The 27,952-nt window shown below is 44.9% G+C and overlaps 1 protein-coding gene across 2 annotated transcripts in view; it reads right to left on the bottom strand.

The window, feature by feature from the left end:
• The window catches only part of Gripap1 (GRIP1 associated protein 1), a 35,468-nt gene extending 17,155 nt beyond the window's left edge, over nucleotides 1-18,313 (bottom strand). The window contains exons 1-14 of one of the 2 annotated variants that reach the window (XM_042669250.1): nucleotides 18,249-18,309; nucleotides 15,030-15,096; nucleotides 14,830-14,891; nucleotides 11,848-11,874; nucleotides 11,009-11,116; nucleotides 7,037-7,181; nucleotides 4,775-4,959; nucleotides 4,543-4,590; nucleotides 3,865-3,896; nucleotides 3,722-3,769; nucleotides 3,488-3,587; nucleotides 1,559-1,636; nucleotides 1,258-1,350; nucleotides 410-544 (exon numbers count right to left, since the gene is read on the bottom strand). In XM_042669250.1, the coding sequence (XP_042525184.1) occupies nucleotides 410-544; nucleotides 1,258-1,350; nucleotides 1,559-1,636; nucleotides 3,488-3,587; nucleotides 3,722-3,769; nucleotides 3,865-3,896; nucleotides 4,543-4,590; nucleotides 4,775-4,959; nucleotides 7,037-7,181; nucleotides 11,009-11,116; nucleotides 11,848-11,874; nucleotides 14,830-14,891; nucleotides 15,030-15,096; nucleotides 18,249-18,290 (1,170 nt within the window). In that variant the 5' untranslated portion in view covers nucleotides 18,291-18,309. Of the gene's footprint in view, nucleotides 1-409; nucleotides 545-1,257; nucleotides 1,351-1,558; nucleotides 1,637-3,487; nucleotides 3,588-3,721; nucleotides 3,770-3,864; nucleotides 3,897-4,542; nucleotides 4,591-4,774; nucleotides 4,960-7,036; nucleotides 7,182-11,008; nucleotides 11,117-11,847; nucleotides 11,875-14,829; nucleotides 14,892-15,029; nucleotides 15,097-18,248 lie in introns of both variants that reach the window. The other variant, XM_042669251.1, reaches the window with a different exon arrangement.
• Between the last annotated feature and the right edge of the window lie 9,639 nt (nucleotides 18,314-27,952).

Genomic DNA, 27,952 nt, shown 5'->3' on the forward strand with positions numbered 1-27,952 from the left:
TTCTTTTTGCTTATAGTGGTGCTGAGGAATCGAACCCAGGGCCTCAGGCATGCAAGGCAAGCGCTCTACCACTGAGCCACCTTCCCAGCCCCACCAAAAAGCCTTAAGTGGAGTTATGGTTCAGGTGGTAGGGCATTAACTTTAAGGGAAAAAGCCGAGGAACAATTCCCAGATCGAGTTTAAGCCCCAGTACTGGCATTCATACATCCTCACAAAAAAAGAATGGATATCCCTAACTTATTGAAGAGGGTAAGTCTTGCAGACATGAAACTATTTGAGTGAGGACATTCAGGAATTAGCAAGTTAGAGATTCACACATGAGTCTAGGTCCTCTACTGTCTTCCTACATAAGGACTCCACCGAGCCAATACTAAGGAACTGCATGACAGACCAGAACCAGAAGTGTTACCTGGAGCTGGGAGTTGAGGTCATCTTTCTGTCCCATGAGATCTTTGTATTCAGTCTGTCGCTGCTGTAACTCAGCTGCCAGCCCAGTGGTCTGTTCCCGGAGCATATTTAGTTCCTGTGTTTTTGCTGTTTGGATCTGGAGAAAGTGGTGGTGATAGGCAATGGAGTATAAAGGACCCGAGCGAGGGCCTAGGCAGAGGACATGAGTTTCCCCGTTTCAGAAAGACAGAGAAGTATGAAGAGAGGTAGAGAGAGAAAACTTCAAACAGAAAAACAGGGAAGAAAATGTAAAAATGACATATCTATGCAATGGAATATTACGCAGTAATAGAAGAATAGACCATGTTTCATACAGACAAATTTCACAAATACAAAGGTGTCAGAAAGAAGCCACAGGCACAGAGCATTGATTACATTCATATAAGTTAAAGAACAAACAAATGAGATCTATGCTGCTAAAGATCAATATAATGGTGATCCCTGAGGGAATACAGATGGGAAGGGTAAAGGGAACCTCCTACAGTATTGAATATGGCTGATATATTGATCTGGAGGTGGCTAATGGGAGATAGAAAGATAGGAAGTGGGATGGATAGATAGGATTCACTGAGTATATATAAGATCATTTAAGATGATTACATTCCATGCAATTTACTGGAAGAGAATGTCACAGAAGTAAGGATGAGATGATTAGAGAGAAGAGGGCAGGAAGCCAAAAGAAAGAAGCAACAGAAAGAGACGCCAGAGAACAGCAGGGGATCCAGACCACCCTGCCTGGATGTGGACCAGAAGCAGAGGGAGATAGGGGAACTGGGGTGAGATCAGCAAGGGCTCCCAGGTGTCCTGTACCTGCTCCAGAGCAGCCAGGCTAGTCCTCAAGGCATTGTTCTCAGCCAATAGCCCTTCCACTTGTTCCTGCGCATCTGCACTCTGGATGGACACCTGGCCCCACCCCACGACAGGTGAGAATAGGTCCAAGACAGGGGGACAGGACCTACCCGCAGCCAAGAAAGGAGACAGATACACAGACACACAGAGCAGGACTAGAAGAAATCAAGACACCTCCCACCACTTGGACCCTTGCCTGCTTGTAAAGGAACCACTCAGTCCTTTCTCCACCCTCAATCCCAGCTCCATGAGCACAACATACCTGATCTTGTAGGGCCCGCAAAGCTGCTGCATGTTCTAGGCGTTCTCCCTGTCGCTGATCTCTTAGTTCTGCCAAGCTCTGTAGGGAAAAGGAGGTCAGAGGAGCCCATGTGAGATCTCAGTCTCCTCTTGGGTACATGTAACAACACAGACTGACCAATCAGCATGCTCCTAGCACTTGTGAGTCTTGGAAATATCCATCAGAGATCTCAGGTCCATCCAGACTCCAAGATATTACCCCAAGGATCTCAAACATCCTCACCCTATCTATCCTAGCATCAAAAAATCTCAGAAACATTTAAGCTTCTGGCCCTAATTTGCAGGGAGCTGAAACTATTTCAATCCCCATTAACAGGAAGTCTCACAGTCCAATTCCAATTGGGGAGCTCCAAGATTCTCAACCCCTAGATACCTCATATAGGGTCAGCACCCAGGGACTATAGCTTCACTCAGACTCTAGATGCTAACTATCAATATAAACTATAAACTCCTAATTCCAGACCCTAGAGATGTAAATCAAACAACCTCTTAGTTCCTAGTTCCTGGAAAAATCTCAGACTGATCCTCCTGATCAGATTGATCTACCACACTGGTTCCCCAGTCTCTAAGGATCTTCAGGCCCAACTGTTGGGGGAAGATCTCAATTTTTAATTTTGTGTGTGTGTGTGTGTGTGTGCGCGTGTGTGCGTGCGCGCGCACGCACCAGGGCTTGAACTTAGGACCTGAGCATTGTCCATTAACTTTTTCACTCAAGGCTAGTGCTCTATCACTTGAGTCCTAGCCCCACTTGCTTGTTTTTTTGGTTTGTTTTGTCTGTCGTGGGGCTTGAACTCTGGGCCTGGGTGCTGTCCCTCAGCTTTTCACCTCAAGGCTAGCACTCTACCATTTGAGCCACAGCGCCACTTCCGGCCTTTTCTGTTTATGTGCTGCTGAGGAATCAAACCCAGGGCTTCATGCATGTGAGGCAAGCACTCTACTGCTGAGCCACCTTCCCAGGCCAACTTCTATTTTTTTTTTTTTGATGGTTAATTGAAGATAAGAGTCTCACAGACTTTTCTGTTCAGTCTGGCTTTGAATCAGGATTCTCAGATCTTAGCTTCCTAAATAGCTAGGATTATAGGCATGAGCTCCCAACTCCCAGCAAGGGTCTCAATTTTACATAGACTCGTCACAGCCCTTGTATTCCCAGTTTCTAGGGCCTCCAGCTCACAAGCCGTCATATCCTCCATACCAAGGGACCTGACACCTAGGGAGATCAGATCCTTTGTGCAGAAAAGCTCACAGGCTTTAAAACCATACAGTCTTTGACCCCCTGGAGCCCTGTACCCATTTAAGATTTTTTGCTCTACTCCCTAAAGATCTCAGACTGATCAGCTTTTGTTTTCTGCCCTCAGGGGTCATCCATCTCATATATTCCTCTTCCTATACATGTCAGGCCTAAATCAGACCCCTGTACCTTGAGACTCTCCAATGTATTTAGCCTTTAGCCTCAACTACCCCACCACTGAAAGTCTTGAATCTATTTAATTCCCATGTCTTTAGCCCTCATGTGTTTCAAATGTACTAACACTCCAGTGCTTAAAGGTTTCAACATTACCCAGCTTGCAGTGGGACAGTTCCAGAGCTAATTCAACCCAATTCCTAATTCTAGTTCCCAGTGGGAATTTTAGATTTATATAAACTCATAGCACACAATCTTCCAAGTACTCAGCTCCCAGAGATTCCTGATCCATGCAGCCTTCTACGGCAAACACTAGGGTTCTCAAGGCTTCCATTTTCTTAGCTCCTGAGGGACCTATACCCACTCTGTCCATATATTTCCAACAAAGGAAATCTTAGACTCCCCACCTGCATTACAATAGACCTTAGACCTCCCCAGACTGCCAGCCCTGGCCTCCACTCCAGGGACCTTGGGACCCAGTACCCTCACCTGATTGGCAGCCTCAAGTTCCTGCTGTAACTTCTGGGTGCGAGCCAACTGGGCTTTGAGGTCAGCTTCCTTTCGTTGTTGTAACTCCTCTATTTTGTTCCTGGGGGTGACAAGGACTGGGCACATGAGACATAAGGCACGGCCCATTCTCACAGCTTTGCCCTGTTGTCTTTAGTTAATTCTGCCGGTCATGGTTCCTGTTTATCTACCAGTACCCTCAACCCCGGTAGTTACCTGCTGTCATTAAATAATGTCTCCTTCTCTGTCTGCAGACGGCAAAAACTGGGCATAGAAAAAGACACAGTTGGGTCATTTCCACAAATCTATTCCCTTTAGGTCCCCAAAGCCCTTGGGGTGGGAAACAAAAAAAAATATACCTTTCTTGTTTCTTTTTCAGTTTCTCAGAAAGCTAGGGAGGAGAAAGGAGTACAAACAAATGATAACAATGAGAATAACAATTTAATTCTCATAAATAAGAGAATAACATTAATTAAAAAATAATAGCCCCACGACCAACAAAAAGATAAAATAAACAATATTTACAGACACATCTTACTGAGTCCTTTCTGAAAGCCAGCATTTACTTATATCATCCTGTGGAATTCTCAAAATGGCCCTGAGAATTGAGAACTATTGGATTTACAAACAGGAAAACTGAATTTCAGAAGGATTAAGTAATTTGGCTTCCTAGCTGGTCAACAGAAACATTATCTCCAACTAGATCCTTTAGGTTCCAAAGGCCAGCATTTGTTCCCAATATAGTAGTCAAAGGCCACAAGAGACAATGTCTAAGCTGGGAGCCCAGAAAAACAGGATCCTGGTTGGGCCTCCAGATTCTATGAGCCAAGAGTATGTAAATCGTTGGATGGATGAATGAATGTGTGAAGTTGAGGGTAGATAGACAGGGGCCCGCCATGCAGAGAGGATGGGACCACATTATCCTATGCAACTCAGACATGAGTGCTACCCTTTCCACTTTACACATGATGAGACTGAGCCTCTGAGAAAGCACAATGCCCCTTCTTCTCTTGTAGGAGAAAGTCTAGCAGCCCCACCTTAGCTAGTTCCTCCTGTAGCCTGGATGTTTCGGCCTGTTTTGAACTCTACAGAGGAAGAGATAAGGGTGTTGTCAGCAAGGATAGGGAAGGTAGAAGCCTTCCCAGATCTCCCCACCTCCCTCACCTCTCAACCCACCAGATGGCCATGTCAGACATCTTCATGGGACACAGGCAGAGTAGAACATCTGCCTGCCTCCTGGCACTCAAGCCCCAACACCCTTAGATTCACCTCCAAGCCTTGTAGCTGCTCCCAGAGCAATCTCTTCTCCTCTTTCTCCATTTCCCATTTCAACTCCACCTCTGCCAGTGGCAGGGGGGCCGGAGCTGTAGGGATTGGTTCCATTGGGGGATCCCCCTGGCCCTCACTCACAGATGAGGACTTCATAGCCTCTTTCCCATAACGCTCCTGCAGGGCTGGTGGGTAGAACAAGGATTTATGATAAATGAGGTGTTTTGTGAAGCCCTTTGCCATGCCTCAAATAAAGGGAGAACACCCCTTTCACCTGTCAAGTTATAGAGACCCTGCTCCAAGCAAGCACAAGCCTCATCTGTTTCTAATAAATCATATTTTATTAACACACATTAGGTGCGCAAGGGAGGGTGATTCATTGTGACATTTCCCCACGTGTAAACAATATACTTTTACCAGCCTTCCCCATCACACTTCCCCATCTTCCTTGTCTTAAAACAATTTTCAAAAGGTTTCATTGTTCTACTGTCCTTTTTTTTTTTTTTTTTTTTTTTTGGGTGCTGATCCTAGGGCTTAAACTCAGCCTGGGTGCTGTCCCTGAGTTTTTTTTGCTCAAAGCTAGCACTCTACCACTTATACCACAGCTCACTTTCAGCCTTTTGGTAGTTAATTGGAGATAAGAGTCTCACAGACTTTCCTGCCTGGGCTGGCTTCGAATTGCAATCCTCAGGTCTCAGCATCAGCTCAGAAATAGCTACCAGCTCATTGTTCTAGTTCTATTTTCTTCTCTTTTTTTTTTTTTGTTGTCATGGGGCTTGAACTCTGGATCTGGGCACTCTCCTTGCGCTCTTCAGCTCAAGGCGAGCCCTCCACTGCTTGAGCCACAGCACCACTTTGGTTTTCTAGTGGTTTATTGGAGATAAGAGTCTCACAGACTTTCCTGCCCAAGCTTAGATTTGAACTGCGATACTCAGATCTCAGCCTCCTGAGCAGCTAGGATCACAGGCAGGAGCCACCAGCACCCAGCTTCATCTTCTTTTATTTCATTTATTTATTTATTTTCCGGTTGTGGGGACTGAACTCTGGGCCTGGGCACTGTCCCTCAGCTCTTCAGCTCAAGGCTAGCATTCTAACACTTGAGCCACAGTGCCACTTCGGGCTTTTTCTGCTTATGTGGTGCTGAGGAATCAAACCCAGGGCCTCATGCAAGTGAGCCAAGCACTCTACCACTGAGCCACCTTCCCAGACCTCATCTTCTTTTCTAACAAGTCATTTTAAGTTTTTTGAACCTCTGAGATCCTGTTTACCATAGTATGCCACTCCAGTACTGAGACATAAACTCAGTGTCTTGATCAATTTGCTTGCTCATGGCTGGCACTCTATCACTTAAGCCATGCCACTACCTTGGCCTTTTTACTGGTTAACTGGAGATAGAGTCTCAAGGACTTTTCTGACTCTCCACTTTGGGAGAGATGAATGCTCATCTGGCTTTGATTCACAGCCTTCTAAGTAGGTAGGATTATATGCATGATCCACTAGCTCTCAGATTGAATTCTTCCTATGACCCCCCCAATTCCCATCCATAATTTTTTTTTATCGGTCATGGGGCTGGAACTCTGGGCCTGGGCACTGTCCCTGAGGCTCTTCGGCTAAATGCAAGCACTCTACCACTTGAGCCACAGTGCCACTTCTGGTTTTCTGGTGGTTAATTGGAGATAAGGGTCTTACAGTCTTTCCTGCCTGGGCTGGCTTTGAACCTCGATCCTCAGATCTCAGCCTCCTGAGTAAGTAGGATTACAGGCATGAGGCACCAGTGCCAGGCTCCTCCCACCCATATTTTAATAAGTCTCTTTCCTGATCACAGAACTAGAATGCATTACCACACAAGTCCTACTTGCTCATGGAAAGTCTATACATCAAGACCTTCTCATAGTCTACCAAGCTGCCATCTTTCAGGTTGAATCTAGGTTCAGAATCTCCCCAACATTCTTTCATTCACGTTCTCAAAGTGGCCAATATCTTTTTTCCAACATTTATACAGACACTAACATTTGCTAGTATTTGAACTAAATGCAGAATAGTATCAACTCTTATCTCCACAGCCATCTTCCAGATACCACTATGTACTATGCAGAAAAGTAAACTTCATCTCATAGAGGTAAAATCACTTCTAAAATCCAAAACCATATACTTGTTCATGGCAAGACCCAGCCTCACTCTTCATTTTCCCTTGAGAAGACATCTTTTCTTGCTCCACTCAAGCCCTGAATTCCCTATAAAGTCAGGAAAACCTCCATGTACCTGCCACATTCTTCTGCAAAGCTGTGTTCTCTGCTTGCAGTCTCAGCAACTCCCCATCCACATGTGACCCATGGGCCACTGCTCCAGCAGCCCCTTCCTTCAGTTGCTGATTCTCCCGCTCCAGCTGTTCCATCTGGCTGCAGAGCTGAGTAGAGGAAGAGAAAGGATAGCAGAGAATCAGCAAATCAGATCAAGATTCACTGAAACAGCCTGGGTACCAGTGGCTCCATGCCTATAATCCTAGCTACTCAGGAGCCTGACAATTCAAAGCCAGTCAGGGTAGGAAAGTCCATGATACTCTTATCTCTAATTAAGTAGGAAAGAACCAGAAATGGAGCCCAGTGCCAGTGATCCTAACTACTCATGAGGCTGAGATCTGAGGATTAAGGTATGAAGCTAGCCTGGCCAGGAAAAATCAGTGAGACTCATCTCCAACTAACAACCCCAAAAGCTGGAAGTGGACATGTGGATCAAGTGGTAGATTAGTGTTGATCAAAAAAACTGACGGAGAGCCATGCTGGTGGGTCACACCTGTAATCCTAGTTACTTGAGAAGCTGAGATCTGAGGATCACGGTTCAAAGCCAGCCCGGGCAGGAGAGACCATGAGACTCCTATCTCCAATAAACCACCAGAAAACCGGAAGTGGCGCTGTAGCTCAAGTGGTAGAGCGCTTGCCTTGAGCTGAAGAGCTGAGGGACAGTGCTCAGGCCCAGAGTTCAAGCCCCACGACCGACAAAAAAAAAAAAAGACTCATATCTCCAATTAATGACTGAAAAAGCTGGAAGTGGTGCGGTGCCTCAAGTTCTAGAATGCTAGCCTTGAGCAAAAGGAGCTTAGTGAAAGTGCCCAGGCAGAATTCAAACTCCAGGATCATCACCAACAATAACCACCATGTAATATAGGTGCTTTTACACTCTACAGAGAAGGAAACTGGGGCACAGTGATGTTAGGAACTTCAAATCACACAACTGCTAAATAGCAATGCCAAAAGGGATATAGGGCCGGGCACTGTTGGCTCACACCTATAATCTTAGCTGCTTCTTCTTCTTTTTTGTTTTGCCACTCATGGGGTTTGAATGCAGGACCTGGGCACTGGCCTTGAGCTTCTTTTTTTTGGGTCCAGTTGTGGGGCCTGAACTCTGGGTCTCGGTGCTCTTCAGCTCAGGGCTAGTGCTCTACCGCTTGAGCCACGGCGCCACTTCTGGGTTTTTCTGTGTATGGGGTATTGAGGAATTGAACCCAGGGCTTCATACAAGCTAGGCAAGCACTATACCACTAAGCTACATTCCCAGCCCTAATCTTAGCTTCTCGGGAGGCTGAGATCAAAGGATCACAGTTCAAAGCCAGCCCAGGCAGGAAAATCCATGAAACTCTTATCTCCAATTAACCACCAGAAAAATCAGTGCTGTTCAAGCCCTAGGTCCAGCACCAAAAAAAAGTTATTTCTTTCCAGTTCTTAATATGTCTACCTTCTTTATGCCTTTCAGTGCTCCACTCAGATATAACCTTTAAAGTAGTATTGCCCAAGGTAGAAATTCTATTATTTTACATTATATTCATTACTTTCCTGGGGGGAGGGGGCTGGGGGTGGTGCTGGTAGCAGGGCTTGAATTCAGGGCTTCACACTTGTTCAGCTTTCTTGCTCTCAGCTGGTACTCTTCTACTGAGCCTCACTTTCAGTTCAGTACATTTTTTTTCTGCTTATGTGGTGCTGAGGAATTGAACCCAGGGCCTCATGCATGCAAGGCAAGCGCTCTACCACTGAGCCACCTTTCCAGCCCCTTCAGTACATTTTTAAATGATTAGTTGTGGGGCTTAAACTCAAGGCCTGGGTGATGTCCCTAAGCTTTTTCACTCAAGGATAGTGCTCTACCACTTTGTGCTACAATGCCACTTCCAGTTTTCTGGTGGTTAATTTGCTAATTGGTGTCTCATGTACTTTCCTACTGAAGCTGTCTTTGAACAGCTATCCTGAGATCTCCTGAGATCCCCCTGAGCTAAGATTACAGGCATGAGTCACTAGCATCTGGCTTCAGTTCAGCATTTTTACTGGCTAATTGGAGATGGAGACACAAAGACCTCTCTGCCATGGCTGGCTTTGAAGTGTGATCCTCCAAGTCTCAGCCTCTATAAGATTACAGGTATGAGCCTCTAGGTCTCTGGCAGTGTTCATTCATCTTTTTTTCCTTTTTTCCTGTTGTGCTGGTCGTGGGGATTGAACTCAGGGCCTGGGCACCATCCCTGAGCTTTTTTTGCGCCTGGCTAGCACTCTACCAACAGAATTACAGCTCCATTTCTGGCTTTTTGGTAGTTATTGGAGATAAGAGTCTCATACACTTTGGGTTGGCTTTGAACTGCAATCCTCAGATCTCAGCCTTCTTAGTAGCTAGGATTATAGGTGTGAGCCACCAGTGCCCAGTCCTTTCTTCCTCTCTTTCCTTCCCTCCCTCCCTTTCTTTTTTTTTTTTTTTTCAGTTGTAGAGCCTGAACTCTGAGCCTGGGCACTGTCCCTGAGCTCTTCAGCTCAAGGCTAGCACTCTACCACTTGAGCCACAGTGCCACTTCCAGCTTTTTCTTCTTATGTGGTGCTGAGGAATCGAACCCAGGGCCTCATGCATGCAAGGCAAGCACTCCACCACTGAGCCACCTTCCCAGCCTATTCCCTCCCTTTCTTATTTTTGTACTAGTACTGGGGATTGAACTCAGGGCCCTTAGCTTTTGCTAATTTTCTTTTTTTTTTTGCCGGTCGTGGACCTGAACTCTGGGCCTAGGCGCTGTTCCTCAGCTCTTCAGCTAAAGGCGAGCACTCAACCGCTTGAGCCCACAGCACCACTTCTGGCTTTTTCTGTTTACGTGGTGCTGAAGAATCGAACCCAGGGCCTCATGCATGTGAGGCACGCGCTCTACCACTGAACCACCTTCCCAGCCCCTCTTGCTAATTTTCATCTCAAGTCTGGCACTCTACCACTTGAGCCACAGCTCCACTTCTGGCTTTTTGCTGGTTAATTGAAGATAAGAGACTCATAGACTTTCCTGCCTATGCCATCTTGAATTGTGATCCTCATATCTCAGCCAGGAGCTAGAATTACAGATGTGAGCCACCAGAACCCAGCTGAGGCATCAGGACATATCACTACTTTTTTTTTTTTAATTATGCCAGTTCTAGGGCTTGAACTCAGGGCCTGAGTGCTATTCCTGAGCTTCTTTTGCTCAAGGCTGGCACTCTACCACTTCACGCACAGCTCCTTTTCCCAGTTTTTTGGTACTTAATTGGATATTAAAAGAGTTTCATGGAGCTGGGAATGTGGCTTAGTGGTAGAGTGCTTGCCTAGCATGCATGAAGTCCTAGGTTCAATTCCTTAGTATCACATAAACAGAAAAACCTGGTAGTGGCATTGTGGCTCAAGTGGAAAAGTGCTATCCTTGAGCAAAAGAAGTTCAGGGATAGTGCCCAGGCCCTAAATTCAAGCCCCAGAATTGGTAAAAAAAAAAAAAAAAAAAAAAATTCTCACAGACTTTCTAGGATGAATTACCCAGAAGAAGTAGAACTCTAGGCTCATATCAGATAAAGGGAAGGAAAAGTAAAGGGAAACAGCTCAAATACCTTTCAATTCTTTATTAAGAACTTTACCTAATACCTCACAAAACACTGACACTCCTGACACTCTATAGCATCAGCCTCAAATTATACACATGGAGACTTGAACCTGGAAGAAAAAAAAGGAGCTCCTTGCCCAGGAACCAAATAAGTTCAGTGTTTAAAGTCTTTCTAATCCCACCATAGAGAAAGGCCCCATCTGTCAAACCACTGCCCTCAATAATAGAAATAGACCAGGGCCTGCTTCAGCACCACGGACAGTGCTTCAATGCCAGACCCTCTCTGCCTATGTCAGGTTTAGATCAAGGTGGCTTCTACCCATATATACATCATTCCCATTCCCCTCCTCCCCATCTCTTCCCAGCATCAGTACCTTGCTGAACTCAGCCATAAGTGTGCTGTTCTGCAAACGGAAGTCTTCTTCCTGGCTGTGCAGTTTTGCCTGTAGCATCTCATTTTCACTCAGGAGTACCTCGACTTCCTGCAGTGGAAGATATAGGACAAGACTCCAACAGGGGCAGAGAGAATGAGGATACATGGAAAGGAAAGAAAGGGAAAAAATGGCATACAGGAGAGAGCACAGGGTAGAGAAATAGGAAGAGACAGACAGGGAGGAATAAAATAAGAAGGTAACAGAGAAAGAGAGAGATGGAAAGAAAATGGGGAGGGAAGGATAGACAAGTAGGAATTGGGAGGAAAGAGAAAGATGAGAGGGAGAGGTAGGTAGAAAGATGAGAAAGGGGGCAAAGAAAAGGAAGAAGAACAGGATCAGGGGAGAGGAAAAAAAAACAGAAAAAAATAGAAAGACAGAAGAATAGAGAAAAATCAATAGGAAAAAATATAACAAAGAGAAGACAATTTAGGAAGTAAACAAGTCAGGAAGATAGAGACATGGGGCAGAGAGAAATGAGGAATCAAAGAAGGAATATAAAAGCAGAAAAAAAACATGATGGCAAAGATAGGAACACATAAAGAGAGAGACAGGGAAGGTTGAGGAGCAAAACAAAGTTGGGGAGAGGAGAATGGAAGGACAGAGATGTGAACAGAGAAGAAAGATATGCAGCGATGCAGAATGCAAACCAAACACAGAGAAACACACGGCATTGAGGAAGTTATCAGTGCAAGGGCTCATATATATAGAGAAGCCATTACACAGAAATATTCCCATAAGGAAGTCTCACAGACCCATCTACCCACCATGGATCCCCTTACCTGAGCTTTCTTGCTCTTGTGCAGTGCCTAAAAGGAGGGTGGGAAGAGAACTAAAATGAATGGCAATGGACTATAGGGTATGGAGGCTACTATGTTAAGTAGTAAGGGAAGATGATGATGATACGAGTTATGGGATGGCAGTGTCTTCAATATGAGAACTTCTGTGACAAGTTGGAGCCCACAGAAATGACTGGTTGAGTGAGTGCACTAATGGAAATCTTGCCTTAGTGGTATAGCATTCAGAAACCTTCCTTTACAATGTGTATTCTTTTTTAAAGGGTGGGGGATGTCTCCATATTTAACCCTTTAAAGACTGTATAACCAAACTGGGAAATTGTGGCCTCATTTCCCACTGCATTGGCAGTCCAGGGCATTATCCAGTTTCTTCGTTTCTTTTTCAATTTGTTCCTATACTGTGCGGGGGGAGGAGGAGAAGTATTGGACTTTGAACTTAGGGCTTAATACTTGCAAGGTTGGTAGTCTACCAGTTAAGCCATGCCTTCAGGTCTGATTTTTGCTGGCTATTTTAGAGATGGAGTCTAGTGAAGTGTTTGTACCCAGCCTAGTTTTAAACAATGATCTTCCAGATCTCAGGCTCCTGAGCAACTAGGATTACAGATGTGAGCTACTGGCACCTGACACTGTCCAGTTTTTTGTTAGATTTTCTGCATTCTGGTTTCCTTTACCAAACAAATATTTATTAAGAATATCCTATGGAGAATATTGTGCTACACATGAGGACAGAGCAATGAAGGGCACAAAGTGCAGACCTTCAATATCTTGTGGGGACAAAACAGGTTATATTCTACTTTATCTCTATAAGACCTGAGAGAAGGGTTCAATCTCATGTCACCAATAGGAACAGAACAGAAATGAGAGTTAGGAGCACAAAACAGGAATGTAAGTAGAAGCAGATTTACTGATAGACCTCACTGTTTAATCCTAAAAGTTTATGAGTGAGTGAAACTAGGTGTGGTATGCACACCTCTAGACCCAGTTTTTCAGAAGGCTGAAGCCAGAAGATTGCTTGAGGCTAGGAGTTCAGTGCTAGCCAGGGAAATAACAAAACCCCATCTCAAAACAAAACAAAACAAAAACAGCTAGTGAATGATGAGGATGCAATTTATTAATAGAGTACTTGCCTAGAATGCACTTGCCTAGATTCAATCCCCAGCACCATCAAAAGAAATAGCATATGAGGGGCTGGGAAGGTGGCTCAGTGGTAGAGCGCTTGCCTTGCATGCCTGAGGCCCTGGGTTCGATTCCTCAGCACCACATAAGCAAAAAGAAAAAAGCCGGAAGTGGCACTGTGGCTCAAGTGGTAGAGCGCTAGCCTTGAGCTGAAGAGCTGAGGGACAGTGCCCAGGCCCAGAGTTCAGGCTCCACGACCGGACCCCCCCCCCCCCAAAAAAAAAGAAATAGCATATGAATGAGTAGTTGCAATTAGAATGAAGTAAATTAAGGCTGGGTGCTAGTGGCTCACATCTATAATCCTAGCTACTCAAAAGGCTGAGATCTGAGGATCGCAGTTCAAATCCAGCCTAGGCAGTCAAGTCTGTGAGACTCTCAGTTCCAATAAACCACCAGAAAACCAGAAGTGGTGCTGTAGCTCAAGTGGTAGAGTGCTCACCTTGAGCTGAAGAGCTCAGGGACATTGCCCAGGCACAGAGTTCAAACCCCATGACCGACAAAAAAAAAAAAAAAAAGAGTAAATTAAGGGGCTAGGAATGTGGCTTAGTGGTAGAGTGCTTGCCTCACAGACATAAAGCTGTGGTTCATTTCTCAGTACCACATACACAGGAAAAGCTGGAACTGGCACTGTGGCTCAAGTGGTAGAGTGCTAGCCTTGAGCAAAAGAAGCTCAGGGACAGTGCCCAGGCCCAGAGTTCAAGCCTCAGGATTTGCAAAAAAAAAAAGAAAGAAAGAAAAAGAAAAAGCCTGAAGTGGTGTTGTGGCTCAAGTGGTAGAGCACTAGCCTTGAGCACAGAGAGGTTCAGGGACAGAGCCTAGGCCCTGAGTTCAAGCCCTAAGACTGGCAAAAAAGAGTAAATTAATGGCTGGCATAGAGCTCAGTGGCAAAGGGCTTGCCTAGGAAGTGCAAAATGCTTGGGTTTGATCTCCAGTACCAAAAAAGGAAAGACCAAAAAAAAAAAAAAGTTAAAAAACAAACAAGAATAAATTAAACTAGGCTCTGGTTGTTCATACTATAATCCTAACTACTCAGGAGGCTGAGATCTGAGGATCATAGTTCAAAGCCAGCCCAGGCAGAAAAGTCCTAGTGAGACTTTTTTTTTGTCGGTCTTGGGGCCTGAACTCTAGGCCTGGGGACTGTCCCTCAGCTCTTCAGCTCAAGGCTAGTGCTCTACCACTTGTACTACAGCACCACTTCCGGCTTTTTCTGCTTATGTGGTGCTGAGGAATCGAACCCAGAGCCTCATGCATGCAAGGCAAGCACTCTACCACTGAGCCACTTTCCCAGCCCTACAGTGAGACTCTTATCTCCAATTAACCACTAGAAAGTTGGAAGTGAAACTGTAGCTCAAAGTGGTAAAGCATTAGATTTGAACAAAAGAGCTCAGGGACAGCACCCAGGCCCTGATTTCTAGCCCTACAGCTGACAAAAAGAAAAAGAATAAATTAAAATTAATCAATAAATTAAGCAGAACAGGGCTTGACAGGGCAGATTTATATGCCTAACACTTAAGAGGCCAAGGCAGAAAGATCATGAGTTCCAAGTCAGTCTAGGCTACATATAGTAAGTTCCAAGACAGGATAGGATATATTGTGAGGTCTTATCTCAAAAAATTAATTAACTAGGCAGAATGAGATAAAATAAGCAAACAAATAATTCATTAAATGATGAAATGGAAACAACATATAACATTTGGTCTGGTTCACTGTAAGTTTTCACTGGCTAGGTAAATGAGCCAGGTGAGTAGAGGAAAGCAGAGGGTGAGTGGGTAGTTGGGTAAAGGGAGGTACCTTTTGAGCTTTATTCAACTCCTTATCCAGGTAGGCAACCTTCTGTCGAAGACTGGTAAGTTCTGGTATGGGGAAAGCAGGGAATCTCAGTTTGAGGCAGTGGAAAGGGTCTGAGGAGTCTTCTTACCAGGCCCCTAAAGGACAAGTTTAGCCTCTGTCCCCCAAAGCCACCCTCATCTAATAAGACCCTCTTGGCTCACCAACACCATTCTTCCGTAGTTCATCTGAAAGCTGGTAGTTATTTGTCCGAAGTTCTAGGAGCTGAGCCTTTAGGGGAAGCAGAGTAGAAAAGATGTCAACCATGGACTGAACTGGTTCCTTCCACATGACTCCTCAGCCACTTGTTAAAATCTCTGTATAGCAGAGCACTAGTGGTTCACGCCTGTAGTCCTCGCTACTCAGGTCTGAGGATTGCAGTTTGAAGCCAGTTTGAGCAGGAAAAGCTATAAGATTCTTATCTCCAATTAACTAGAAGACCAGAAATGGAGCTGTGGCTCAAAGTGGTAGAGTGCTAGCCTTGAGCAAAAAGCTCAGGAACAGTGCCTAGGTCTTGAGTACAAGCCCCAAGGCCAACAAAAACAAAACAAAATCTGTGTATGCTGCATCCTAAATGAGATGTCAAGCCCTTACATTCCTGTTCCAACTCCTCTAGCTGCACTCCCTAGTCCCAACTAGCCTTCAACCCTCCATTTCCCCCATCTATCCATTTCTGCACTGGGGCCATTGTGCAGAGTGCTGACACAATCAGGCTTCTGTTCATATGTGTTCCATGACTCAACAAATCCACAGGATAAGTTCCTCCTCCACCTCCTCCCTCATCTTAGCTAACCTTTTTCCAGCACTGAACACAGTCCTGGCAAGACCTGGAGGCCCCTAAGGGCAAGGATCAAGAGATTGCCTTCCAACTTATTTTCCAAGGAAAATCTTGTATTCCCCTCCCCAGTTTTCATTCAGTCAGAGGGTTTCCCAGATCCTGCCACTAATAAGGTTCTGTCTCTGCAACAGTACTAGAACTTGAACTCAGGATCTGGGAAGTTGTCCATTTTCACCTTAAGTGAAAAAGCCACCATTCCACTTACAGGTTTTTGGTGGTTAAACAGAAACAAGAATCTCATGGAGGGCTGGGAAGGTGGCTCAGTGGTAGAGTGCTTGCCTTGCAAGCGTGAGGCCCTGGGTTCGATTCCTCAGCACCACATACGCAAAAAGAAAAAAGCCAGAAGTGGCGCTGTGGCTAAAGTGGTAGAGCCTTGAGCTGAAGCACTGAGAGACAGCACACAGGCCCAGAGTTCAGGCCCCACGACCAGATACCCCCCCCCCCAAAAAAAAGAATCTCATGGAGCCAGGCACCAGCAGCTTATGCCTATACTCCTAGCTACTCAGGAGTAAGAGATCTGAGGACCTTGATTCAAAGCCAGCCTGGGCAAGGAAAGTCTGTGAGACTTTATCTCCAATAAACCACCAGAAAACTGGAAGTGGCACTGTGGCTATGGTGGTAGATCATTTGCCTTGAGCTGAAGAGTGAAGGGATAGCACTGAGGCACAGAGTTCAAGTCCCACAACTGACAAAAAAAAAGAATCTTATGAACTTTCCTACCTAAGATGCTTTGAACCTAAATCCTCAGATCTCAGCCTCCTTGAGTAGCTAGGATGACAGGTTTTAGCCACCAGTGCCTGGCTTACTACTAAGGTTGTCAAATATTGTTCCAGCCAGATATTGGTGGCTCATACCTATAATCCTACCTACTCAGGAGGCTGAGAACTAAGGATCAAGGTTCAAAGTCAGCCTGGGCAGGAAAGTCTGTGAGACTCTTATCTCCAATCAACCACCAGAAAACTGGAAGTAGAGTTGTGGCTCCAAGTGGTAGAGCGATAGCCTTGAGCAAAAGAGTTCAGAGACAGAACCCAAGCCCTGAGTTCAAGCCCCACACTGACAAAAAATGTTTATTCCCTTTGAGGATTAAACAGCACATACCCCTCTATCTCCTCCATCAGCCCCGAAGAACACTGAAGCCCATTCTGCCTACACTAACTCACCGTCCTTTACCCCAGCAGAAACTTTCCCTCCTAAAGCACCAGGGAGAGTTTGGCAAATAATCTGTTTTTTGAGATTTTTTTTTTTGGTATCAGCTTGGGGCTTGAACTCAGGGCCTGGGAGCTGTCCCTGAGGTCTTTTGCTGGCACTCTACCACTAGAGCCACAGCTCCACTCTGGCTTTTTTGGTGATTATTTGAAGATAAAGTCTCAGGATTACCTTGCACAGGTTATAGTGAACTTTCATTGTTTAATGACTTCACCCTTACATCCCAGTGTCCCTCACACAGGGACAATTACTTTCCCTCATTCAAGGACCAATAGAATTATTTTCCCTCACTCAAGAATTCCTTCCCTCCACTCACAGAACTCTGAATAGAATTCTTCCCCAGTAAGAAATTCTGAAGAAGGACCCACTCACAGTGGAATATTTTTACCCTGTCTGAGTACCTCTTAAAATCAAGCGGTCAGATTGGGAATGTGGTTTGCATAGTATGCATGAAGCCCTGGATTCGATTCCTCAGTACCATAAGAGAAAATGCCAGAAGTGGTGCTGTGGCTCAAGTGGTAGAGTGCTAGTTTGGAGCAAAAAGAAGCTTACAGTGCCCAGGCCCCGAGTTCAAGCCTCAGGACTGGCAAAAAAAATTTTAAAAATCAAGTGGTTAGTTCCCAGTCAGGGTATCTCCCCAAAGCCCAATGATCTCCCTTCCATGCAGTTCAAGGTATCAACGACTCTTTTACCTCATCTTGTCCTGCCTTGAATAATGATTAATTTCATTACTCATTCAGGGACTTATTTACCTCCCCCTCCCCCCCCCCCCCCCCCCCCCCGTGAAATGGGATCATCCCTAATCATCCAATGGTACCAACCCTCTGGACCTTCACCTCCCACAGCAGCAACATCTTGAGTCTTTCCCCAATCTCCTGGCACAGTGGTATCTCCCACAAAGTTTCCACCTCGCACTGGCTAATGGTATGCCTTCAAAAGGGCTGCCCCCACCATGACGCAAACGGCCCAACGCTCCCTTCCTTCCCCTGCAAACAAAATGGTTTCTCCCTCTCCAGATTTTTCCCTCAAAGCTTAACATCATCACCCAACGATGGTATGTTCTGCATAAAGGCCTAAAGTTCTCATACCCCGAGGACTAAGGTATTGCCTACTTAAGAACGCCCGCTCTCCCTCCCGCCCACACGGCTGACAAGAACCTTCGGAACCCAAATAGTACCTCAGAACCCAATAGACTCGCCTCCGCTCAGACCTATTTTCCTTCCCCAGAACAACCCCTTAGATTCAAGTCCATCCAAACCAATTACTCCGAGCTGATAGCACTACCTCCCTCTATCCTTTCCCCGGTCGCGAGCCCGGGGGTCTTTCCCACGGCAAGCACCTGCATCCGCTGAAACTCCTCCTCAGACAGAGCTTGCGCCATGTTCCTCCCCCCCCCACCCCCCGACCGTCTTCCTGCGCAGTCGCAGTCCGTGCCCACTGGCAGGCTTCAGTTTGGACCGTACCACTGATGGGGAAAAAAATGGAGGTGTAAGAACCTAATTCAAAAGTTCAACATTTTGGAACTAGAGGGAAGGAAATAAACCAACTACTTGGGTGAGTTGATAATTCAATGTTTTGAGAGACTGTAAGTTATCTGGTATGACTTTTCAGCTATTGTAGAGGAGACATTGTTACGTGACAGTAAGGAATCCCTGTCTTAAGAGTGAACTCGTCATTAGGCAAGTGTTTGCCGACAGAAAATCACTTGCCGGGAACTCCTTTAAAGAGACTGGTTGACTTAAAAACAGTGGAAATGAAAGCGGAAGCTTTCCTGTCTTGTTCCCGCCCTCCTTTGGGTGACCCCTGAGGGGAATCCTGCCTCTTTAAAACCCTGATTCTTTCTTTTTTAAGAAAGATTTTTAATCATTTTATGTATGTGTGTACGTATGTATGTATGTCGTAGGGCCTGCAATCTAGGCCTGGGTGCTGCCTCTCAGCTCTTCAGCCCAAGGCTAGCGCTTTGCCACTTGAGCCACAGTGCCATTTCTGACTTTTTCTGTTTATGTGGTGCTGAGGAATCAAACCCAGGGCCTCATGCATGCAAGGCAAGCGCTCTAACACTGAGCCACCTTCCCCGTCCCTCAATGATTTTATTAACATAATGCTATATATAAAAATAGGTAAAGGACCCAGCAATGAATAAATTAAAAATACCTGAGGAGAAAGAAGGGGGAGCGAATCTCTTTCCCAAAAATCTCCATTAGAAACAAAAGTAAGAGTTGGAAGCTGGTGGCTCAAGCCTATAATCCTAGCTACTCGGGAGGTTGAGATCTGAGAATCGCAGTTCAAAGCCAACCCAGGCAGAAAAGTTCCCATGAGACTCCTTCCTATCTTCAATTAACCACCAGAAAATTGGAAGTGGAGCTGTTGTTCAAAGAGGTAAAGTACTAGCTTTGAGCCAAAGAGTTCAGGGAGGACTGGGAATGTGGATCAGTGATAGAGTGTTTTCCTAGCATACATTAGGCCCTGGGTTCAATTCCTCAGCACCACATAAGTAGAAAAAGCTGGAAGTGGTGCTGTGGCTCAAGTGGTAGAGTGCTGGCCTTGAGCTGAAGAGCTGAGGGACAGTGCCTAGGCCCAGAGTTCAGGCCCCAATACTAACCACCCTCCCCCCAACTTAAAACATAAATCATCTTTTTTTTTTGTCGGTTGTGGGGCTTGAACTCTGGGCCTGGGCACTGTCTCTCAGTTCTTCAGCTCAAGGCCAGCACTCTACCACTTGAGCTACAGCACCACTTCCTGCTTTTTCTGCTTATGTGGTGCTGAGGAATCGAATCAGGGCTTCATGCATGCGAGGCAAGCACTCACTCTACCACTGAGCCACCTTCCCAGCCCCCATGAATCATCTGTAACTTAAAAAAAAAGCCAGGTGGGGCTGGAAAGGTGGCTCAGTGGTAGAGTGCTTGCCTCCCATGCATGAGGCTCTGGGTTCGATTCCTCAGCACCACATAAGCAGAAAAAAAAAGCCGGAAGTAGCGCTGTGGCTCAAGTGGTAGAATGCTAGCCTTGAGGTGAAATGCTAAGAGACAGTGCCCAGGCCTAGAGTTCAGACCCACGACCAGAACCAAAAAAAAAAAAAGCCAGATGAAGGTGGCTCACACCTGTAATCCTAGCTACTCAGGAAGCTGAGATCTGAGGATCGAGGTTCAAAGACAGCCTGGGCAGGAAAGTCTGTGAGAGTATCACCAATTAACCACCAGAAACCCAGAAAGTGGCTCTGTGGCTCAAGTGGTAGAGTGCTTGCCTTGAGCTGAAGAACTCAGGGAGCACCCAGGCCCAGAGTTCAAGACCCAGGACCAACCAAAAATAAGAAAAAAAAAAGTTCAGGGACAGTGCTCAGGCTCTGAGTTCAAGACCCCCTAAAAAACTCTAAGACCAAGGGTGTGGCTCAAGGATAGAGTATGTAAGAAATGCTAAGTTTGATGATACAAAATAAAGGATGATGAGCTGGGAAGGTGTCTCAGTGGTAGAGCGCTTGCCTTGCATGCCTGAGGCCCTGGGTTTGATTCCTCAGCACCACATAAGCAAAAAGAAAAAAGCCGGAAGTGGCGCTATGGCTCAAGTGGTAGAGCGCTAGCCTTGAGCTGAAGAGCTGAGGGACAGTGCCCAGGCCCAGAGTTCAGGCCCACGACCGGACCAAAAAATAAATAAATAAATAAATAAAATAAAGGGTGGTGCGAGGAAGGAAGGAACTAAAACTAAGTATCTTGATGTGGAGCTATTGTTTTTATAGTAATTAAATGATTTGCTCACAATCAAAAATGTTTTTAATCAGAACTATTTTTTTCTTTTGTAACATAACTTGATTGAGACACAATCTTATCTCTGTATAAATGAGCTCATACATTCAGTGTGTTTGAACAAATATATACAACCTTGTAACCACCACCACAATCAAGATGGAATTCTTCTGGTGAAGCCAACAGGAGGCCCTGAGTTCAAACAGTACTGAGGAAAAGAAAAAGAAGCAGAAGCCAGTTGCAGTTACTGGTGGCCCATGCCTAGCTACTCAGGAGGCATGGAAGTTAAAAGCCGGCCTAGGTAGACAAATCAGAGATTCTCATCTCCAGATAACCAGCAGAAAGCTAGAAGTGGAGGCATAAAATGCCAGCCTTGGACAAAAAAAAGCCAGGAGTGTGAGGCCCTGAATTCAAGCCCCAGGACCTCACAAAAGAAAAAAAGAGACAATTATTTTCTATCACCTTTAAAGGTTTTTGTGTGTGTGTGTGCCCCACCACACCATTTTCTCAAATGACTTGAGATTGTACCTCTTCCTCCTTCACCCCATTCACTGAGGTTATGTCATACATTTTGTAATACAGTTAGATTATGTTGTCACAATCTCCATCCTACACTGGTACCCTTGACCTCCTGGTTGACTTTTGTTTCAAAAATATTAGGATGTGGGCTGGGAAGGTGGCCCAGTAGTAAAGTGCTTGCCTCACATGCATGAGGCCCTGGGTTTGATTCCTCAGCACCACATAAGCAGAAAAAAAGCTGGAAGTGGCACTGTGGCTCAAGTGGTAGAGCGCTGGCCTTGGGCTGAAGAGCTGAGAGACAGCACCCAGGCCCAGAGCTTAGGCCCCATGACCGGACCCAAAAAAGAAATTTTTTGTTCAAAGCTAGCTTTCTACCAGTTGAGCCACAGCTCTACTTCTAGCTTTTCTAATTAATTGAGGATAAGAGTCTCACAGACTTTCATGCCCTGACTGGCTTCAAAATGTGATCCTCAGATCTCAGCCTAGTGAGTAGCTCAGAATACTTATGTGAGCCACCAGTGCTTGGCTTCACTTCCAGGTTTTTTGCTGCTTAATTGGAGATTAGAGTCTCACAGACTTTCCTACCCTGATGGGCTTCAAAATGTCATCCTCAGATCTCAGCCTCCTGAGTAGCTAGCATTACCAGTACCTAGCATGACCTATGAGTTTTGACAAATATGTTTGTGTGTGTGTGTGTGTGTGTATGTGTGTGTATACAATTTTATTTTATTTTTATTTTTGTTGGTCGGGGGCCTGAACTCTGGGCCTGGGTGCTGTCCCTCAGCTCTTCAGCTCAAGGCTAGCGCTCTACCACTTGAGCCACAGTGCCACTTCCCTTTTTCTGCTTATGTGGTGCTGAGGAATCAAACCCAGGGCCTCATGCATGTGAGGCAAGCACTCTATCACTGAGCCACCTTCCCAGCCCCTGTTTAATATATTAAAAAAAAATGTTTTCCTCACAGTGTCTTTTAACTTTGGGTGGGACCTGAACTCAGGGCCTTGTGCTCTCATTTGGCTTTTTCCATTCACTATTTGAGCCATACTTCTACTTCCAGCTTTGTTGTTGTTGTTGTTGGTTGTGGGGCCTGAACTCTGGGCCTGGGCGCTGTCCCTCAGAACTTCAGCTCAAGGCTAGCGCTCTACCACTTGAGCCACAGCCCCACTTCCAGTTTTTTCGGCTTATGTGGTGCTGAGGAATTGAACCCAGGGCCTTATTCATTCAAGGCAAGCACTCTACCACTGAGCCACCTTTCCAGCCTTTTTTTTTTTGTCCTGACCCTTTTTGTCTGGACCTGAGCACTGTCCCTGAGCAATTCAGCTCAGCAAGCACTCTACCACTTGAGCCACAGCACCACTTCTGGTTTTCTGGTTGTTTATTGGGATAAGAATTTCATGGCCTTTCCTGCCTGGGCTGGCTTTGAACCTAGATCCTCAGATCTCAGCCTCCTGAGAGCTAGGATTACTGGTATGAGCCACTGGCACCTGTCTACTTTCAGCTTTTTTCTGGTTAATTGGAGATAAATGTCTCACAGACATTTCTTCTTGGGCTGGCATTGACCTCAATCCTCACATTTCAGCCTCCTGAGTAGCTAAGATTACAAGCATGAGCCACCAGCACCCTGTATCATATTTTTTGAGCAGGTGTGCACCCTCATATCTGGCTTCTTTCACAGTTGTATTAAGATTCCTTTGTAGCTGGGCGCCGGTGGCTGATGCCTGTAATCCTAGCTACTTAGTAGGCTGAGATCTGAGGATCAAGGTTCAAAGCCAGCCTGGGCAGGAAAGTCCATGAGACTCTTATCTCCAATAAACCTAGAAAACCAGAAGTGGTGCTGTGGCTCAAGCAGTAGAGTGCTCAGCCTTGAGCTGAAGAGCACAGGGACAGTGCCCAGTCCCAGAGTTCAAGCCCCATGACCGACAAAAAAAAAAAAAAAAGATTGCTTTGTAATATTTTTTTTTGTTACTGTTTTTTGTTTGTTTGCTTTGTTTTTTTACTGGCGTGAGCCACTGGTGCATGGCTATATTTGGTTTTGTAATTGATTCTCTAAGGTTTTCTAGGTAAAAAATAATACCATGTTAAATGAGAAAGATGTTTCTTTTCTCTTCCCAATCATTTACACTGCCTATAGTTGATTTATGTAAGTATCATTTTTCACTAAGAGGACACAAGGCCCCTTGAAGAAATTGCTGATTCTAGGGCTAGGATGAGAAGAGTACAAGATTAGCCTGAGCATGCTGATGCATGCCTATACTAATTTTTTTTTGTCGATCCTGGGGCTGGAACTCTGGGCCTAGGCACTATCCCTGAGCTCTTCAGCTCAAGGGAGCCCTCTACCACTTGAACCATCACACCACTTCTGGTTTTCTGATGGTTAATTGGAAATAAGAGTCTCACAGACTTTCCTGCCCGAGCTGGCTTTGAACCACGATCCTCAGATCTCAGCCTCCTGAGTAGCTAGGATTACAGGTGTGAACCACTGGCACCTGGCATGCCTGTACTTCTAGATACCAGGAAGCTGAGGTGGAAAGAGTTCAAGTTCAAGCCCAGCATGAACAATTTTAGAAATCTTTGAACCAAGTAACACACAAAAGAGAAATAAAAGTAAATGGCTGCAAATGTAACTCAGTGGTAGAATGCTTGCCTAGCATGCACCAAGCCCTGGGTTAAATCCTTAATATTCTAGGTAGGGGATAAGAAAAAGAGCATTAAGTTGGCCACTCATAGCTCATGTTTGTAATTCTAGTTACTTAGGAAGCTAGATCTGAAGATTGTAGTTCAAAGCCCACAGAGCACAGAAAGTCTGTGAGACTATTGTCTCCAATTAACCACCAAACGCCAAAAATGGAACTACAGCTCAAGTGGTAGAGCACTATCTTTGAACAAAATTCTAAGAGACAACACCCAGGCCCTGAGTTTAAGCCCTAGTTCCAAGGAAAAAAAGAGCACTAGAGGCATGGTTCAAACTCTAAAGCACCTACATAGCAAACTTGAGCCTTGAGCCACTGAGTTCAAACTCCTGCACCAATAACAAAAGAAAAAAGGAAGAAAGAAGGGAAGGAAGGAAGGAAAAACTATTAGCCTACATCATCAGGAAAAAAAAGTTTTTTCCTGTTTTAGAATTCAATTTAGGTTCATATATCTTGTTATTTATTTATTATTACTTTTTTGTTGACGGTATAGATTTGAACTCAGGCCTTGAGCGTACTAGGCAGGCAACCTACCATTTGAGCCACACCCCAACCTTTTTCAGATATATGTGTGTATAGATATCTATATCTATATAGATATAGATATATCGTTTTTTGGGGGTTTTTTTTTGGCCAATTGTGAGGCTTGAACTCAGGGCCTGGGTGCTGTCCCTGAGCTTTTTTGCTCAAGGCTGTCACTCTACCACACAGCTCCATTAGTGGAGTTTCATGGACTTTACTGCCCAGTCTGACTTTGAATGGCCATTCTCAGATCTCAGATCTTAGCCTCCTGAGTAGCTAGGATTACATGTGTGAGCCACTGGCATTTGGCTTATTATTATTATTTTTTTTACCATTACCAGGTTTTGAACTCAGGGCCTCAGGCTTACTTAATAAGTTGATGCTCTACCACTTGGAGATTTTGCTTTTGGGAGTACCAGGGTTTGAATTCAGGGCCTGGTACTTCCTTGCTCAGCTAGCATTCTATCATTTGAGTCACACCTCCAGCCCTTCCAGCCAAGCTTTTTGCTGGTTATTTTGAAGATGGAGTTTCGTGGACCTTTCTGCCCAGAATGGTTTCTAACCAAAATCCTCCAGCCAAAAAGAACATTTATATATTTGTTCATGAATGTGAATTATATAGTTTTCTTTCTTGTAATGACTCCTTAAAAAAAATTGTGCTGGGGCTGGAAAGGTAGCTCAGTGGTAGAGTGCTTGCCTTGCAAGCCGGAGGCCCTGGGTTCGGTTCCTCAGCACCACATAAGCAAAAAGAAAAAAGCCGGAAGTGGCGCTGTGGCTTGAGTGGTAGAGTGCTAGCCTTGAGCTGAAGAGCTGAGGGACAGCGCCCAGGCCCAGAGTTCAGGCCCCACGACCAGACCCCAAAAAAAAAAAATTGTGCTGTAACTGGGGGCTTCAGGATCTTGCTCATGCTCTGTGACAGTGGCTCACAACCTTAATCCTAGTTACTCAGGAGGCTAAGAGCTAAAGATCAAGTTTCAACGCCAGCTTGTTCAAATCCAAGAGACTCTCATTTCTAAGCACCAATAAGTTGGAATAGAGCTGTGGCTCAATTGGTAGAGAGCTAGGCTTGAGCTAAAAAGCTCAGGCCCTGAGTTCAAGCCCCCGGACCAGCATAAAAAAATGTTTTTTAGGGCTGGGAAAGTGGCTCAGTGGTAGAGCGCTTGCCTTGCATGCATGAGGCCCTGGGTTCGATTCCTCAGCACCACATAAGCAAAAAGAAAAAAGCTGGAAGTGGCGCTGTGGCTCAAGTGGTAGAGCGCTAGCCTTGAGCTGAAGAGCTGAGGGACAGCACCCAGGCCCAGAGTTTAGGCCCCACGACCCCCCCAAAAAAAACAAAAAGTTTTTTAAATATATAAAGGGCTATTTTTATATTTATTATGATCTTTTTGTTATTCTAAAAGTGATGTACAGAAATGTTACAGTTAAATAAGTCAGGTAATAAGTACATTTATTTTTGGACAATACCACCCCTTCCTTTGCACTCTCTCAGTCTTTCTAGAAATGGCTATTTAAATTACTTATTTCTTCCCCGTGTATATGGATATTTTGTATCAACAAATTTACTGTCAAGATTATTGGCATACATTTTTTCATAATAGTCCCCTTTATCCTCTTTAAAATTGTGGTATAATGTGTATAACAAAATTGACCATTTATTTCACTTTTAGGTGCACAATTCAGGGGTAATAAGTACATTTGAAATGTTGTGAAACCACCCAACTATTTTTTTTCCAGAACTTTTTCATCATCCCAAATAGAAATTCTGTCCCCATGAAGCAATAAGTCCTCATCCACCCTCAGCTTCTGGTAACCTCTATTCTAGTTTCTGTCTGTATGAATATGCCTATTCTGGATACTAAATATGAATAGAATGTGTGTGTGTGTGTGTGTGTGTGCGTGTGCGCGCGCACGTGCGCGCATGCTGTGGCTTGAACTCAGGGCCTTGAGTACTTGCTTGGCTTTTTCACTGGTGCTTTACCACTTAAGCCACAGATCCACATCCAACTCTTTGCTTGTTAATTGGAGATAAGAGACTCCCAGAGATAGCTTCAAACCTTGATCGTCAGATCTCATACTCCTGAGTAGCTAAGATTACAGGCATGAACCTCCAACACCCTGCTATGAGTGGAATTATACAATATTTGTCTGGTATTTAGTGTATTCCACATAACAGGTTTATCCTGAGTTGGTTTCTGTCTCCCAGGCAGGAAAAATAGGCAATCATAAGGTTCATCTTAGTTTCTCAATTCTCAGGGTTCATTCCTTCATTGTCTGAGGTCTTGAAATAATTTGTTTCATGTATTTGTTTGGATTTTATTTGGTCAGACTAAAGGGCAAATCCAGTCCCTACTATTCTATCTTGGTTAGAAGTGGAAAATCCTTATCGGTTTGTCCTGTCCACCATTGATAGAAAGACATTAAAACCCCCAAGCCGGGCGCTGGTGGCTTATGCCTGTAATCCTAGCTACTCAGGAGGCTGAGATCTGAGGATCGCGGTTCAAAGCCAGCCCAGGCAGGAAAGTCGGTTCAAAGCCAGCCCTGGCAGGAAAGTCGGTGAGACTCTTATCTCCAATAAACCACTAGAAAACCGGAAGTGGCGCTGTGGCTCAAGTGGTAGAGCGCTTGCCTTGAGCTGAAGAGCTGAGGGACAGCGCCCAAGCCCAGAGTTCATGCCCCACTATTGACAAAAAAATAAAATAAAAAATAAATAAAAATAAGAAAATAAAAAAGAAAGACATTAAAACCCCCAATCTTGACTGGATTTGTCTAGTTCCTCTTTTATTTCTAGTAGGGTGTTTGGTTTGGTATTTTGAAATCCTGTGATGAAATGTCTTACATTTATGATGTTCTGTCTTCCTGATAAATTCAGCCTTTTTTGATTAGGAAACATCTCTAAAAATTTCCCTCTTTCTGGTCATGCCCAGTCTTAAAGTATTATTTTGTGTCTGTTAATGCAACCATTTCAACTTTTTCCTTCCTAAGTAGACTACCACTGAGCTATATTATTAGCCCAAGTATTTCAACTTTCTTTTCTTTTCTTCTTTTTTTTCTTCTTTCTTTTTCTTTTTCTTTTCTTTTCTTTTTTTTTTTTTTTGTTGCCAGTCCTAAGGCTTGAACTCAGGGCCTAAGCACTGTTCATGAGCTTTTGTACCCAAAGCTAGTGCTTTACCACTTGAGACACAGCTCCATTTCTGGCTTTTTTTAGTAGTTTATTGGAGATAAGAGTCTTATGAACTTTCTTGCCGAGATGGCTTTGACCCTAGATCGTAAGGTCTCATCCTTCTGAGTTGCTGAGATTACAAGTGTGAGCCACCAGTGCCTAGCCAGGTTTTTGTTTTGTTTCTTTTTTCCTTTTCGGTGCTGGTCCCTGAGCTTCTTTTGTTCAAGGCTAGTGCTCTACCAGTTGAGCCCCAGCTCCGCTTCTGACTTTTTTGGTAGCTTAGTGGATATGAGTCTCACAAGCTGGGTTCTGATGGATCATGCCTATAATCCTAACTACTCAGGAGACTGAGGTTTGAGGATCACAGTTTGAAGCCAGTCCAGGCAGAAAAGTTTGTGAGACTCTTATCTCTTA

This window comes from Dipodomys spectabilis, unplaced genomic scaffold, assembly GCF_019054845.1.
Source record: "Dipodomys spectabilis isolate Male_0828 unplaced genomic scaffold, ASM1905484v1 ptg000492l, whole genome shotgun sequence".
NCBI classification, from domain to species: Eukaryota; Metazoa; Chordata; class Mammalia; order Rodentia; family Heteromyidae; genus Dipodomys; species Dipodomys spectabilis.